General features: G+C 39.1%; 1 protein-coding gene across 1 annotated transcript in view; it reads right to left on the reverse strand.

Annotated features, from left to right (window-relative positions):
• Positions 1-11,227, reverse strand: part of CEP295 (centrosomal protein 295) — a 60,020-nt gene extending 48,793 nt beyond the window's left edge. The window contains 5 exon segments of the mRNA XM_017498420.2: positions 3,869-3,962; positions 4,725-4,849; positions 5,962-6,162; positions 6,947-7,080; positions 11,071-11,227. Of these exon segments, the coding sequence (XP_017353909.1) occupies positions 3,869-3,962; positions 4,725-4,849; positions 5,962-6,162; positions 6,947-7,080; positions 11,071-11,206 (690 nt within the window). The 5' untranslated portion in view covers positions 11,207-11,227.
• Between the last annotated feature and the right edge of the window lie 6,708 nt (positions 11,228-17,935).

Consider the following 17,935-nt stretch of genomic DNA (forward strand, 5'->3'; position numbering starts at 1 on the left):
AAAAAAAAAAAAAAAAAAGAATCAATCAATGTCTTGAAAAAACTAACCATAAGCTTCTTGACAAGAAAGAACTCTGAAGAAAACAAGTCTCTAAAATTATGTAACTTGACATAAAAATGTGATTCAATTTACACACTTTAAAGTACCAGTACTTCCAGAGTAAAGGCAACTATGTATAGATTGAATTTGGAATCCTCCCAAAATTGGGATCACAATTTGAGATTTCGATTACTATTAATCCTTATTGATTATAACAAGATTTCCAGTGAATTATACCTAAGTGTTTACTGAAATCACTCTTTAGCCTGGCAGAATTAGGATGACTTATTAATAATTTAAAATCAATTTACTTCCTGAGTTCTATCTTCTAGCCTTAGTTTTGTTCCACAGTGACTATTTCTCGCCTTATCTAGCCATGTACAGGACAAAACCAGCTTTCTACTCTGGAGTACCTGACACTGGCTCATGCAGCAAAGGAAAAGAAAAAAATGCCAGGCACCATCGCACATGCCAGTAGTCACACCTACTCAGGAAGCAGAAGCAGGAGGATTGCTTTAGCCCAGGAGTTCAAGGCTGCAGTAAGCTATGATGGTGCTGGTGAAGAACCACTGCACTCTAGCTTGGGCAACATATTGAGATCCCATCTCAAAAAAAAAAGAAGGGTATAAGCAAGGGAAGAAGTAAAAGAAGGCTCAGTTTCTCTTGCATCTAGTATAGATACATGAGATGTTTTCATAGCATCTTAGGATTTTCCATACAAACTTCATTCTTTAACAGCCCTATGAAAAGACTGTAGTTGTTTACATTTGCAGACTTTAGTGTCTAAACAGTTAACTGGAACAGTTAGCATTAACTCTGAAGAAGCATATTCGTGGGAAGCTAAGTGTCAAACTAAAAAGATCATGAGCTTTATAGAATTTGACCTTGACATAAATTCTGATTCTCACACTTACCTATTATAGGTACTTTGGACACATTACTTAACCTCTGACCTTCAATTTTCTTCATTTGCTAAGTGGAGATATCTACCATGCAGGGCTAAAGTGATTAAACTAGATATGAATAAAAAAACCTGACGTAACTAAATTCTTAGGTACACAACAAGTATCCATTCTCTTCACCATGTAAACAACTGTCTCAAAAATAATATTTTCTTAAATTAATTAAGAAAAAACCTTGGTTTGAGAAGATTAAATAGTCTAGGTTTATTTCCCCAGGCTTTTCAGCATTTATATTTTTATCTGCTGGGAGAAACAGTGATACAGATGCATCTATATCCTGTGTGTGGGACACAATGTTCTTATATGGTACATTTCCCTGGCTCCAAAATACCCTACAACCTAGTTTTTCTCAAACTAAAATCCTGTCCCTCCCTTCTATGCCATACATTCACAACCATCTTAAGAGGAACACCGCCTTATCCCAAACACCTTTATTGGCTTGGGTGATGAATTTTTCTAAAATAATGCCTTTTAGTTAAACAAGAATATAATCACCCAGATCTTAGTTTATAAGTAACATTTCTCCACTAAAACGAACCAGGGGTCTTTGGAGATACCAGATGTGGGACAGGGTAAATAAGCCTAGGTCATTTGCTGGGCCACAGAGCAAGGAAATGCTCATGGAGTCACAGGGACGCAGAGACAACTTCAAGAGTCTCCTGCTGACCAAATTTCAGATACTACGAACGTCACTAAGAAGAAAAAGAATGACTATAATTGACTATGTAATATTGAGTAAAAAAAAAAACCCCACAAGTTAACAGTGATAGTCACAAAAGAGAAGGGAAAAAAAAGCCCATTTACTATCAATGGCATTGATTATTACACCAACTTTTTACTCTGAAAACTGGCAGGGAAAAAACGAAGAATATATCTTGTTTTCTTAAAAGGAACTACGCCAGGTGTGGTGGCTCACGCCTGTAACACTACCAGTTTGGGAGCCTGAGGTAGGTGGATCATGTGAGGTAAGAAGTTCGAGACTAGCCTGGCCAACATGGTGAAACCCCATCTCTACTAAAAATACAAAAATTAGCTGAGAGTAGTGGCAGGCATCTGTTAATCCCAGCTACCCAGGAGTCTGAGGATAATCGCTGGAACTCAAGAGGCAGAGGCTGCAGTGAGCCAAGATCGTGCCATTGCACTCCAGCCTGGGTGACAGAGTGAGACTCTGTCTCAAAAAAAAAACAAGAAAAGGAACTAAATAGTTCATGCTCACTGATATAACTCACGCTTCTCAAAGCACTAATACAGCTTTACTTACTTTTTATAAATTTTTGACTTTGGCTTGTTATAAACATTAAGAATTAAGAAAAAGATAATCAAAAGGCATCATGGATAATATATTGCCTGACTTTCATTATCTCACTTTGTACTGGGGCAGTGACTGAAACATGACTCTTCCATCTGAATCTTGTTGGATCAAATGTGACATGGTAGATGGCTCAACATAAAAGCAGGAAAGCGACAAAATGAAAGGCCTAAGAAGTGAATATCTGGTACTTAGGCTTATGCAGAATATACTTGTATGTACAACTAAATTAGACATCCCTGTACTTGTGGGCTTACTTCTACTTAATTTTTCAGATAAAAATAAATAGGTAATTTTGACAATCATCCAAAAAGCCATTTCAGTAACTATAACAAGCTAATGTGGAGAATATTTTTTAAAATTTCTGCTTTAAATTTTTTTTTGAAAAATGAGCTTCAAAACACAAAAGCACACATTTTACTCCCATAAAAAATAGATCCCTCTTGTTATAGTCGTTTTTACCTCTTTTCTTTTTTTAAACCACACCTGGATACTTTATAATCTTATGCAAATTTATTAACTGAAACTCAGTTTATCTGTAACATGGTGACCACTTAAAATGAGCTAAATTCAGAGTGTGGGAAAATCTATAGGACAAATAGCCTAGTTTTTTTTCCCAATAAATATAGGGTATTTTTTCAAAAAGCAGAATTATTAAAAGTTTCTTAAAAACCAAAACAATTATAGTTTTCCAAATGATAAAACATTTTTTACATCATTGAGAAAGGCTGAACAAATACTGGGTATTAAATGATATTAGAAACAATATTAGTTTTATATAAGAAAAAAGGGCTGGGCGCGGTAGCTCACGCCTGTAATCCCAACACTTTGGGAGGCCGAGGCAGTTGGATCACCAAGTCAAGAGATCAAGACCATCCTGGTCAACGGGGTGAAACCCCGTCTCCACTAAAAGTACAAAAATACAAAAATTAGCTGGGTGTGGTGGCTGTAATCCCAACTATTTGGGAGGCTGAGGCAGGAGAATTGCTTGAATCCAGGAGGCCAAGGTTGCAGTGAGCCAAGATCGCACCACTACACTCCAGCCTGGTGACAGAGCGAGACTCCAACTCAAAAAAAAAAAAAAAAGTCCTTATACATCAGAGATACACATTGAAGTATTTACAGGTGAAATGATATCTAGAATTATTTTAAAATACTCTGGCACAGCGGGCAGCAGAAAGGAAAAGAAAAGCAGATTTGAGGCATAAAGAAGCCCTCAAAGTGCAGAAAAAGCAAAAAGAAATATTAATGAAACAAAAAACCTGGTAAAGTACTAATTTTTACTATAATCTCAATTGGAACTAACATGGTTGAAAGTAGAGGATATGTAGGATACTGTGTAGCAAATACTAAATAAATGTCATATAGTAGCATATTCGTTGTACTTGTTAAACTTGTTTTAAAAATAATGCTGGGGATGGGGAGTGATCTGCTTAAAATAAGTTGTCTTATACAATTAATTCAGTTTAAGTAAGTGACAGTCATTTTGACTTTCACTGAATTATAATAATAAAGAAGAATTATGACCTAGTTCCTCTTAAAACTCAAACAAACTCACCTCAAAAAGAGTTGGAGGAGGAGGTGGCAAACTCGTAATTTTGGCTGATCTTTCTTTTTCCACAAGCAGTGCTTCCTTTCGAGCTTTTATATGCCTTAAGAAACAAGAGATGTCATCAATTAATCTTAGTGGTAATATTACAGTACAATGCTCAGGGTTAAAAATATAAAAATCACAGGCTCAAGAAATCCTACAGTCTGATCCCACAGGCTCAGTATGCTTTACATGTGTAAAGAGTCTATACACACGTAAGAAAATGTTTACAAAATAAGAAAGGCATATCTAAAGACATAAAGCTCTACAGTGGGGACCAACCCAAGAAACTTCCAATGTTCTTTGGAGTAAAAAAAACAGAAATGTTGATTAAAATGGGCCATTATCTAAAATAGCCATTGCTAAACAGTAACAGAGCCCTTAATTTTGTAATTTCCTTCACTCATGTTTCCTGTCAATGGCCCTTAAGTTTTACAACATGAAAAAAATTACTAATGACTTTCAGAGTCTACAATCTTTTTTAATGTTCTTAATTGCATCAATTTTTATTTCACGTTGTATCAGAGATAGACATTGATTGACATGCATTCTGAACTAGCCACACATTTCTCCAGAAACTTAGTAACTGCTATTAAACTCAATATTCAAACTACAACTAGGAAAGAAAGCTCATTAGTTATTATGTCCACCTAAGCAAATCACTCCCCATCCCCAGCATTATTTTTAAACCAAGTTTAACAAATACAACGAATATGCTACTATATGACATTTATTTTGTATTTGCTTACACAGTATCCTACATATCCTCTACTTTCAACCATGTTAGTTCCAATTGAGATTACAGTAAAAATTAGTACTTTACCAGGTTTTTTGTTTCATTAACATTTCTTTTTGCTTTTTCTGCACTTTGAGGGCTTCTTTATGCCTCAAATCTGCTTTTCTTTTCCTTTCTGCTGCCCGGTCTGCCAGAGCATCCAAATCAGGTTCCTAAAAATATTTATTACTTAAAATGTCATACTAAACAAGAATAATAGAAATGTATCTCATATAGGATCAGAAGTAATTTATCAATTTTGTCATCTTCTTTCTACACATTATATAGCAGTGTTTCCCAGAGCATGATAACAGCACCACTGATGATATGCCATATTAGGGGGGACAAATGCAAATATTTTAATGTAAAGTTAATGCAATCAATTAAAATATTATTACAAAAATATAAATAGGATATTAAACAACTGAGGACACGGTTAAAGTAAGTAATAAAAGAGTTCATCTAAATTAGAATGTCAAATGTATTGTAATATGGATAGTTTCCCAGTAGGACAAAAATTGTGAATGTGATATTCAAATAACAGAGGTTTGGGAAACACTGCACTATTGCACAAAGTTAATGTGACACACATAAAACCAGAGAAATCTGAGTCAGAACTTATAGCTATTACTAAAAACACAGACTAAAACCAAGGACCAAGAAACAGATTGCCACATTCTTTAATGTATTTTCTTCCTCACTAGTTTTTATCAAAGATTTATCAAAGATTCTTTGTTACTAGCTTGCTTATTGTATGTAACTGATTCTAGGATGGTACTATTTCCACATCACAAATCATAATAAATCAAAATAATGGGGCAGACTTACAACGGCTTTCTGTAAGTCATCAAAAAATATTTGCGATGTGTAAACGAAATACAAATATACATACATTCAAACCACATGTTTAAGGGAAATATACTGAAATGAGAAATTTGAATTCACCCCACTGAATCTGTCTAAAATACCTGAGATGAACAACAACTTCTGAATCAGAAGATTATTACTTCCCCAGATAGAGGAGTACTGGAAGAGAATAATGCTAATTTAAACATCATAGGAAGAACAATTTTATTTGACATGGATTTTACTTGACACGACTCTTAATAAGAAATGAGCCTACTATCACTCACAAATTACATTAAATTTATAAAAAAGCTTAGGCTTCCCCAAAGAAATTCAATGCATGAAAACATTTTTATCATAATAAAAGCATTCAACAACTATAATTTACTTCTGACCAACATTACTGCCACACTGCGTAGCCAAATAAGATCTCACTCACATTTTCTTTGGCCTGTCGATGTCCCTCTCCCATACTTCTTAAACTTGCCAAATATAGTTTTTCCAAGTTCTTTATTTTCTGAGTTTGTGATTCTTCCCATTCTGCCCTTAGCTCCTCTGCCAAACGTGTAAATTGCTGATTTCTCCTCTGTTTTATGTCTTCTCTTATCTGTAAGGCAATATCTCTTTCCTGCTCTCGAACCTAAAGAATGTATATTTAACAGATTACGTGAAAGGATATTTTACTTAAACTTTTTTGAAACGCTATTTGGAAACAGGAACTCAAATGAATTCACTTAAGTCTACAAATTCTCCTGGATATTCATCTTGTATTAGATAAGAACTATTTAAAGCAGAAAATCTGAGTGATGTATAAAAAGTAAAAATCTCAAGATTGTATCTAATGTCTCCTAACTGATTAGCTTTTATTTGGTGCCCACTCCCGAAAGGACTGCCATTATCACTCTAATAACCTATAAAAGCTAAAACAATAAATATGATTCAACAAATCTATAGCCCAGAGTATAGACAGAGCCAGCTGAGAACTCCATTTCTGTTGCACATCATCTCTAATTCTAGACAGAATGGTGCCTGAAACATACTTCACAAAGACTTACTTTAAAAACACTTCTAGAAAAGGGTAATCTATAATTTCCTGTTTCCGCAGCTAATAATCTTTCCAATTAGTGTTCTTCAAAGTCATCTAAACCTCCTGTTATCATCAATTACAGATCATTTTTAAAAAAGATAAAGAACTATTTTCAATATTAGAGTCAAATAGTATCTATCTTCTAACTCTTCTCCAACCTACCTACCATCTCAGCCTATTTTTCAAATGTTCCAAAACCAGTTAATACTGAAGAACCAGGGTTCTTGTATACCCACAAAAGGTTTTAAAACACAACATTTAGAACATTCTAATGTAAAAGAATACAAGTACTTTGAGGAACAAAGGTATTTAAAACCTTATTCCAAATAAGTCATACCTGTAGCAATCTTAGTTTTCGTCTTCTTTCATAATCTTCTTTCAAAATGAAGGCTTCCTCATTAGGACTCAATCTCAGCCTCCGAGCATTCACTACTTTTCTTTTCATTTCTGTGTACTTTACGTACGACAGTTCTGAATTTTAAAAAAAGGAAAACAGCTATAAAAATAATGTAACATTAAAATAGGGCAGCAAAGATTAGAATTTTTTTTTTTTTTTGAGACAGAATCTCCCTCTGTCACCCAGGTTGGAGTACACTGGCATGATCTCAGCTCACTGCAACCTCTGCCTCCCACGTTCAAGCAATTCTCAAGCCTCCAGAGTAGCTGGGATTACAAGTATAAGCCACCATGCCCAGCTAATTTTTGTATTTTTAGTAAAGATGGGGTTTCACCATGTTGGCCAGATTGGTATCGAACTCCTGGCCTCAAGTGATCCACCTGCCTCGACTTTCCAAAGTGCTGGGAACATAGACATGAGCCACCATGCCTGGCTAGAATAATTTTTAAAATTCGTCTTAATACTTTTGATATTTAGAAGGCTATATACATGCAAGGAAAATGAGTAAACGAAGTCCAACTTATTGACAAATAACAAGTACAAAATCACATTTAGATCGATGATACTCAGAAGGGTGGGAATGGAGAAGTGAAGACTGAATCAGAATTACTCAGAAAAGTTTTCTCCCATTTGTAGCAGATTGTTTACCTTGAGTATCTGGACCTGACTTATTCCTGGTTAGCATTTCCAGAGTTTACTAAGCTTAAATGTAAAAAAGCACAAAGACCTAAAAAGATGTTAGCACGAAACAAATCTTTTCACAACTACAATTTGACACTCCAGAACTTCAATAACTTGTTCATAACCAGCAAGGTTGCTGTAATTTCAAGGGCTCTTCGTTTCCAGATTCAACTCCCAGTCTACTCTATATAACTCGATCACCAAGTGTCATTGTTACCCCATGAAATCACATCAATCCCATCTTCTACACTCTACAGTAAACAGTTCTTCAATAATTGTATTGATGTTATTTTTATATGAATGATCATTAAAAATCCCTTTAGAATAATTCTGGTCAGCTGTGTCAAGTGTTTAGGTTTCCAGATCTATTCCTTTTTTTCTTTTTTTGAGACGGAGCCTTGCTCTGTCACCCAGACTGGAGTGCAATGGCACGATCTCGCCTTACCACAACCTGTCTCCTGTGTTCAAGTGATTCTCCTGCCTCAGCCTCCAGAGTAGCTGGGATTACAGGCACGTGCCAGCATGCCTGGCTAATTTTTGTATTTTTAGTAGAGACAGGGTTTCACCATGTTGGCCAGGCTGGCTTCAAACTCCTGACCTCAAGTGATCCACTCGCCTCGGCCTTCCAAAGTGCTGGGATTTCAGGCATGAGCCACCATACGCAGCCCAGACCTATTCTTCTATTGCTATTATTCATACTTGGTATTCTCTCTCTACTCCCCAGAATATAACATGCTACTATTTGGGGGAACGAGGCGGAGATAAATGGAATAAATATAAGAATCTATAGTTCTATAATTTGAATACCCTCCTCAGGAAATTTTGATATTAACTTGTTCCTATTACTGTCATTTCCAAAAAATTGGACACTTAATATCAGTATGCAACCATTTTAACTGAGACAAGTCAACATTTCTCAGGTCTCTCCCACAATGACCAGGCAGGCATTCTCAGTTGCTGAGTATTTACATCTTTTTGAAGCTAGCTTAAGCCCTCCTTCCTTTACGAAGCTGTCCTCTGATAACTCCTGTTCCACTTACTCTCCCACTGCTGACTTGTCCACCTCTAATGTATTATCACCAATACATTCAGATAGGGACTAATTTTATGTTGTCCTGGTATTACCTCCTGTAGTTTTTCATCAACCATAGTTTGCTCTTTCTAGTTAGATTACTAACGATTGAAAGACAGTGGCTATGGGTTTTTAAATAAAATTTAATAAATACCAGGTTTCACATACTATGGATTGATAATGTTTTCAATTAGGTGTAAACAGAATAGGGGTTAGGAGACTGTGGGGTTACCTAACAGGGACTAATTAATACCTTTCCACTGACTTCTCCATCAGAATGTAAGCTCATAGGGCGGAATGGACTTATTCACCATTTTATGTCCATAGCCTAAAAACAGCGTCTCGTCCATTGGTAGCTACTTCAGTAATTGTGGTGACTGAACGAATGATTCAATGAGTTAATTCATGTAAAGTGCTACAGAGATATACGCAATCATCACTACTATCTTCCGTAAGACTCTAATGCCAAAAAGGAGTAACTGCTTACATTAAAAAATCTTTTAATGCATCCTACTCATCTGATACTCATGAGGTTTTGGTAATGGTAACTAAAGTACTGATTATATTTTTCATGTTATACATGAAGAAACAAGGCCTCTTGGGTTAAAGGACTTTCCCTGAGTGATAATATCTAGTGGAGGAGCCAAGGGATCTGGTTTCCTTATCCCAAATGGCTACTAACTTTCGAACACACAAAGACATATGGAGTGGTGAATATTTTATTTAAGCTGTTGTTTTTTGCAAGTGAGAATTTTAAAAAAAACAGGGAAGAATTTAACAAACAAAAAAGAACAAGATTAATCTTCACAGTGTATCTTTATTATTTTGTCTGAAGGTCTAAGAATTCACTCATATTTAAATAATTAAGACTAATTCCTGATAAATCTGATAGACATAATATCACTGAATTTTAAAAAAGCCAGACACAAAAGAGTACAATAAAATTCATTTACGTGAAGTTCAAAAACAAGCAGAACTAATCTATGAGAGGTAAAAATAAAGTTACCTTACTGAAGGTTACTAACACGGAGATGGCACAAAGAAGCTTAATGGGATACTGAAAATAGTCTATATTTTGACCTGTATGATGGTTTAACAGGTGTACACATACGTAGAAATTCCTCAAATGGTACACCTATATTTGTGTTTTATTCTAACTTTTATTTCAATATAAGAGAAAAAAACCCTAATATTTCAGATTTAAGTATCCATCACTTCATCTCAGAGGATTACAGAAAAACATATACACATATTATTATTTCGAAGCTCCTAAAATGTGATAAAATAACTGTTTCCTCTTGTGTATAGTTTTTAAATTTTTTAAACTTCTTATTTGGAAATTTCAGGCTTAGAATTCCCATTTGCCCTTTCTCCAGCTTCTCCAAATGTCAACGTCTTGTACGTAACCACGGTACAATGATCAAAATGTGAACATTAACACTGGTACAGTATATTTTACTAATCTACAGGCTGTATTCAATTTTTGTCAATTATCACACTAATGTATATTTTCTGGACCAGGATCCAATCCAAGGATAACACGTTACATCTGTTGTTGTGCAACTGCGGGTCATCTAAAAAGCAGATGCTACGATGGGATTAAACCTGCAAATATTTTATTAGGAGAAATGCGTGTGTGAGGGAAAATGGGGAAGGAGCTGATAAAAGTTACAAGCGGCCGGGCGCGGTGGCTCACGCCTGTAATCCCCGCACTTTGGGAGGCCGAGGCGGGCGAATTAGGAATTAGGTCATAAGTTTGCTCTGACGATTACGGGACTTAGCGTGAAGTCGCCAAGTACTCTCTACGTATTAAGGACTCAAGAGTTCACCATTGTTTTAAAAGCTGAGTTTGTGACAGGATTGAACAATTGTGGTATTAAGGTGGCAGACACCAAAACAGAGCCCGCTCTTTGCATGAAACGATTCCAGGCAATGCTCTTGTTTTAACAGCTACCAGGTGGCAGGCCATGTCCGCACGAGTGACTTCGGGGAAGCGCCCCTTCCCCTGGCACGGAAGCTCCAGCCCTGGGGAGGCTGCGGGGGAAGCTCGCGCGAACCTTCCCCAGGAGAGTGCGCAAAAAAAGCCTCTAGTACAGAGCTGCCGGGTCTGGGCCGAACGCTCCTTAGAGCCGCCAGCCCGACCGCGGGCAGGGTCCACCGACTGCGAAGCCTGAGAAACACCGGCCGCGTTGCGTTCGCGACACGGCGCCTTCCTAGGATCCCCTTCCTCCGGAGCACAATCCCAGCTCCCAGGCCTCAGGGAGTCCTGCTCCTGCAGGGCGACTAGGAAGCTGGTGCGTCCATCACTCACCTGAGAACCCGGAGCCTGGACACGGTAGCCGCAACTCAGAGCAAGCTGGCCTGGGAAGTTCCTGCCCATCAGCTGCCCAGCAGCCGTTTCTGCGCCTGCGGGAGAGCCATCGTTGAGCCGCCGTCACTTCCGTCATTCAAACCGCCTGCCAATGGCGGGACGAAACCGCGGGAACAGACCCGATCCCGCCTCCCCTGGGGGCCGCCGGGAAGGCCGCGCCGCGTTAAAGCCCCGCGCCCCGCGCACGCGCACGCGCACGCGCCAACCTGCGTAGAGGCCCATTATTTGTCACACCTGTCGGGCTTTGAAGCTCTCGGCTTTGGGCCGCGCTCTGTGGTTCATGCCGTTTTTTTTTTTTTTTTTTTTTTTCTTGTTTTTTTTTTTTTTTTTTTCGCTCTTCTTACCCAGGGGTAACGACTCCTGGGTCCAAGCAATTCTCCTTCCTCAGCCTCCCGAGTAGCTGGGACTACAGGCGCATGCGACCACACCCAGCTAATTTTTGTATTTTTAGTAGAGACGGGGTTTCACCATGTTGACCAGGATGGTCTTGATCTCTTGACCTCGTGATCCACCCGCCTCAGCCTCCCAAAGTGTTGGGATTATAGGCGTGAGCCACCTCGCCTGGCCTGGCTTCTGCCTTTGATCCCAGCACTTTGGGAGGCCGAGGCGGGCGGATCAGTTGAGCCCAAGAGTTCGAGACCAGCCTGGACAACATGGTGAAACCTCATAGTTACAAAAAATACAACAACAACAAAAATAAGCTGGGCGTGGTGGTGGGCGCCTATCATCCCAGCTACTCGGGAGGCTGGGACAGGAGACTTGCTTCAACCCGGAAGGCAGAGGTTGTGGTGAGCTGAGATCGTACCACTGCATTCCAGCCTGGGTGACAGAGCCAGAACCTGTCTCAAAAAAAAAAAAAAAAAAAAAAAAATTGCACACAGCCACGAGGGTGACTTTCGTTTTAAGGCCCCATCTTGGAGATACATATCTTGGGATATGCATCCTTTCTGTACTGACTACGGAATTCATTGGTACTATTAGGTGCAGTTAATGTATATAGCTTTCATTTACGGCCTCCAGCTCATAACAACAGTGAGCCGTATGTTACCTTGTGCCTCCAGCGGTCCAACACATGGAGAGTACCTCAAGGATTTATCTACTGTAAATAACCTATAATCAGGTGGTGAGCACAGGTTCATATTTATTGAGTATCTGTTATATGCTGAGTACATTATATTAGGTGCAGGGGAGACTAGGGTGAATGGATTATGATGCCTGTATTAGATTTTGCAGTCTGGGAGCGTGGGGGCTAAACATATCAGGAATCAAAGAAATGACAGGATCAAATTTGGCTGCACTCTGGAGGAAGGTCAGAGAGAGTGAAGACAGAAGGCCGGATACTACTGCAGGAAGTGAAAGATAATAGCAACGAGAATGGAGAAAAGTGGGTAGATTGACTAGGAAGACAAACATCAGGAATTGGTGGTTACCTGGTGATGGGAGGTAAAAGAGGAGAAAACAAGAGTGATGCCCAAGTTCCAGATTTAGCAAGTGTGATCCTCCTGGAACACACAGGAAGAGAACCAGGAGGGAGAAGTAATGAGGTAACCTTTGAATATTTCGAATTTGAGCTGTTTATGAGATACCCAGACAAAAGGATGAATTTCAGAAACTTAGGACACAAAATTAGCAGTCCTTGACAAACAATTGCGTGTGAGATTGAGAGAAAAGAGAAAGTGAAGTTAATTTCATAGGCCACTAGCTTGGGTAGCAGTGTTGATTCTTGATTGTAAAGGGAGAAATCAAAAATGGGAGTTAAGTGGGCAAGGAGATGAGCCAAGCACTGTGTATACTGAACTTCATGTGCCTATAAAACATTCAGTGATGTACTATAAGCAGATGAATACATCGGTAGACAGCCCACAGAAAGAAATAGCCTAAGCATAAAAGGATTTTCTTGTTACATGAGTAATAACAAAAGCCAGAGGAATGGATGGGATCACTTAGGGAGACTTTGCAGAGTGAGAAGAGCAGCAAGCAAAGAACTATACTCCAAGGAACACCAAAACTTTAAGGCATGGATTTGGAGAAAGGAACTGTCAAGTACATGAAGAAACAGTGTAGTGTAATTCCACCTCAGATTTACAGATCAGGAAATTGAGTTACCGAGAGGTTCAGCAACTTGGCCAAGGGCACATTTAAGTCAAGGCTGAACCAGAACTAGAAGTCATGTTTCCCCCTCAAATATTAGGGTTCTTTAAGAATAATTGTATTCATTTTAAACATTTTTCAGCATCCTCCATACAGATGCAGAGATACTCTTCCACACCCAATAAAATATGTGCATATTATTTCATGCCTTGGGCTAGGATTAGTGCCTGGACATGGGTTCCATAATCCCCCTGGACATGCTGCCCCATGGCACTTATGAGTTCTTATTGAGATGAGCTGTTTATGGGGCTCTCTATTGATTAAACTCTAAGTTCCTTGAGAATCAGGAGTTTACTTTGTTCGGTTGCCCAGCATAAACAAACAAAGCTGAATAAATGAACAAATTATATGCTCCACTTCCTCAACCTTCATCCTGGGCAGAAATTCTACATTTGGAGATTTTGAATTGAAGCTTGTTCTGTCTTTAATAGATGGCAATGAGAAATCAAAGCCAAGTGGGCTTAGAGTCAGAGCATCTGGCTTAGCATTCCCATGGATACTTTCTAGCCGTGGGACCTTAAACCAATGAGTCTTCATTTCTGTTTTGGCTCTCAATTGCTGCCAACCAAACCGCCCTGGAATGTCCAACATGGGTGAGTTATTACGGCTGGCAGCTGATGCTGGCTGGCAGCTGAGAGCTCAGCTGGAACTGTTGACTGGAGTGTCCACCATGAGCAGTCCGTGTGGATTGGATATCTCACTCCATGGTGGCTGGTTGGAGAGGAAGCATCTTAAGAGTGAGCATTCGCAGAGAAAGAAGGTAGAAGCTGCAAATCCTTTTAATGGTGAGGCAAACAACGAGTTGTCTTCGGTTTTACCACATTATTGATTGATTGACATGGAGCCAGCCCAGATTCAAGTGAAAGGGAAATGAACTCCGTCTATCAATGGAGGCAGTGACAGAATTTGCAGCCATGTTAACCCACCACTACTTCATAGTAATGCTTCATCTGCCTTCTCTACAGGGTGGTTGTGAGACTCAAAAGCATGAATCATGAGATCACTGTGTAAACTCTAGAGGGGTATACACATACTAGGTAGTTTAGCAGTTATTTTATTTTTTTTTTCTGTCCAGCACCTTTCTCTCCTCTGGTACAGACCCAGACCTCTAAGCCACAGGGGCTGGCATGTGACCCAGACTGGACAAATTGCAGTTCTTATCTCCATTGCCATTGTGACAGACTGAGGTAGGGGTACATGACCTAATTGGGGCAATCGGAGTCTTTCACAGGAATCTGTACTAAAGACAGCAGGGACAAATATTTTCTTCTCTAGGCTTATGTTAGCATGTAAACCTGGAGCTTTCCCAGGTAGTACCGCACAAGCTGGTCTGAAAGAATGAGTGTGACAGCAAGGAACACAGAGAGAATTCAGACAGTGGTCAAGTCCCTGGATCTAACCAGCCCTGAGGTTAATATGCCTGCCCATTCTGCAGCAAACTGGTAGGAGCCACTCAATCTTTTACTGAAGCAGTTTTGAATGGGAATTTCTATTTTTTTGCAAATTAAAAAGGGATGTAGATTTTTATTTAAATTCTCATAGACAAACAAATCTCATGTCTTAGGAGATAGTATAGAATAAGATCTTGGCTGAGCGCAGTGGCTCACACCTATAATCCCAGCACTTTGTAAGGCTGAGGCAGGAGGATTCCTTGAGCCTAGGAGTTTGAGACCAACCTGGGCAACATAGGGAGACTCAATCTCTACAAAAATATTTAAAAATTAGCCAGGTATGTTGATGTGCACCTGTAGTCCCAGCTACTTGGGAGACTAAGGAGGGAGGATAGTTTGAGCCCAGGGGGTCAAGGCTGCAGTGAGCTGTGATCGTGCCACTGTAGTACAGTTTGGGCAACAGAGTGGGACTCTGTCTGAAAAATAAAAATCTTACATAGAGTTCCTCTACTTGGATTTGAATTTCTGGCTAACTCTGTGACTTTGAGCTAGTCACTGGACTTCTTATAAGTCAGTTTTCTCATCTCTTAAAGAGATGTAGTAAAAGTACTCAAAAGGTTCTTGTGAGGTTTAAAGCTCTTAAAACAATGCCTGGCACAACATCTGCAATAAATGTTATCTCCTTTGGCTTTTATTTTAATACATTCATTTTAGACTACCAGAGGGGGAAAAAAATCCCCAAACTCTCTTAAATGTTTTGGGTTTGATTTTTTTTTTTTTTTTTTTTTTTAAGAGATGGGCTGTTGCTTTGTTACCCATGTTGGTTTCAAACTTGTGGACTCAAGTGATCCTCCCACCTTGGCCTCCCAAAGTGCTGTGATTGCAGGCATGAGCCACTACGACCAGCCTGGTCTGATTTTTAATTCAGTCTTTGTGTAGAATTTAGGCCTAAAAAGAGGTATGTATATTTAGTTTCTAGTATTGTTAACCCATTGGGAACGAACATCAATAACTATTGATCAAGATGAAGAATTGTCCTTAGCAGTAATATCATTAGTGTCACTGGTTTCTGTGTAATGCTGACACTCTTCAAAAGGCAACTGAAACCATTTAGGAGTGGAACAGTTTAAGATGTTTCTTTGATGGCAAGGATTTCACTGTTTCATCTTTATCTACATCCAGTATAAGAAAATGACATTGGCCGGGCGCGGTGGCTCAAGCCTGTAATCCCAGCACTTTGGGAGGCCGAGGTGGGTGGATCACGAGGTCAAGAGATCGAGACCATCCTGGTCAACATGGTGAAACCCCGTCTCTACTAAAAATACAAAAAATTACCTGGGCATGGTGGCACGTGCCTGTAATCCCAGCGACTCAGGAGGCTGAGGCAGGAGAATTGCCTGAACCCAGGAGGCGGAGGTTGCAGTGAGCCGAGATCGCGCCATTGCACTCCAGCCTGGGTAACAAAAGCAAAACTCCGTCTCAAAAAAAAAGAAAATGACATCGAAGTGGGGAGGAACCCCCTCAATAATTCTTATGTATAAAAGCCAGAAAAAAGGAAGATCTCTACAAGAACAAAAGTAATCAAAGAACTGCCATCTGACCATCTGCTAAATGTCCTCTTTCTCCCTCACATACACATCACAGGAGCTTAACAAGTGGCAGTGTCTCCACAGAATAAGTTAGAGCTGCTACCAGGAGTGAGATTAAGAGTGCCAGGCAGGGGAGGAAAGATGAGCTGAGAAAAACTTTAAAAGCTATACATATTTTTTAAAGGTATGGGGTAGGGGTTAAGTCAAGGAATTGAGTCACTTACTTAAAGACAGTAAGAAACAAGAAGAGAGAATAGGGAAATTAAAATCTTTCTTGGCACATTGCTAATAGGATGTGTACAAAAATACTAATACCTGTTAAGACGTAAGTGTGTAGGGTTTGAGTTTCATGCTTAAAGAGACAGAGAAGCCTAGATAAAAACGGAAAAAGGAGAAGGAAATCATATCGAACACAAAAAGGTACATAGCCATTGAGGGGGCTCGGGTAGGGTGGTAAGAGTTTTGAAGATATGTGTTTGAACATCTGTTTGACCAACAGTTAACCTCTGAAGCTCAATCTCTATGTATAAAATAGAGTTAAAAATACCAAACATTTATTAGGCTAAGTGTGTACCAGAAATATTAATATCTATCCTATCTCATAGAGAAGTTGTAAAGATTACATTTTAAAATTTTGCGTTGTAAAGATCAAACAGAAAATTTGTAAATATCCTACATAGAAACATATAAATAGCTATAAAAGATTCTCCTGCGATTTGGCCACCAGTTCAGACTCAGAGTGGGTCACTGCCACACCACTATTTCTTTATTACTGCCTTTTGACTCACTTGAACTGATCCAGCTTACAGAGAACAAGAGAACAAGAGCATCAGTCAGTTCTGTTTACTTAGCATTCTCTTTGTCCAAAATTATTTTCATTTGCCTGTGAACCTAACTGTAAGCTACACCCTTGCTACCCAAAGACTAGCCCAAGGACCAGCAGCACTGGGATCACCTGGGAGCTTGTTAGAAATGCAGACTCTGCTGAGTCAGAATCTGTGTTTTAACTAGATCTGTAGGCATTTTGTACACACATTAAAGTTTGAGAAACACTGTTCTATGCAAAGCTCTATGTGAGGTAAATAAGCTCTATGCTATTCCAGACATTTTGGAGTCAACAGGTGAATTGGTGATATTTCCTAACCACAAGCTTAGTTTTCTGATTGTATTATAGGGGACCCCTCAATATCACTCTCCTATGCAAAGATCTTATCTTTTAGAGTCACTATGATGTATTGTTCAAAGGAAATTTTGTCTGTTCAACTTCCTTCCATTCAGTATTACCTACACATCTGCTCCAGTATCACACACTCATCTCTGGGAATAGTTCTCTTCAGCTGGCTCCTTGTGTTTTTGCTTTTCCCTCCTCGGGCAGGGTATCTTATTTTTACCCCAAATATTCTCTCTCTCCTTTCTTAAAAACCATAAAGACTTCCTTTAATAGTTTGCTATGGCTGCCATAACAAAGACCCGCAAACTGAGTGCCTTAAGCAACAGATATTTATTATCTTACAATTCTGGATGCTAGACGTATGAGATGAAGATGTTAGGGAGGGGTCTGTTCCAAGCCTCCTAGCTTCTGGTAGTTCCTTGACTTGTAGATGCATCTTCACAATCTCTGCCTTCAGCTTCACATGGCATTATCTCTCTCTCTCTCTCTCTCTCTCTCTCTCT

The sequence above is a fragment of the Cebus imitator genome, unplaced genomic scaffold (genome assembly GCF_001604975.1).
Source record: "Cebus imitator isolate Cc_AM_T3 unplaced genomic scaffold, Cebus_imitator-1.0 Scaffold241, whole genome shotgun sequence".
Lineage (NCBI taxonomy): Eukaryota > Metazoa > Chordata > Mammalia > Primates > Cebidae > Cebus > Cebus imitator.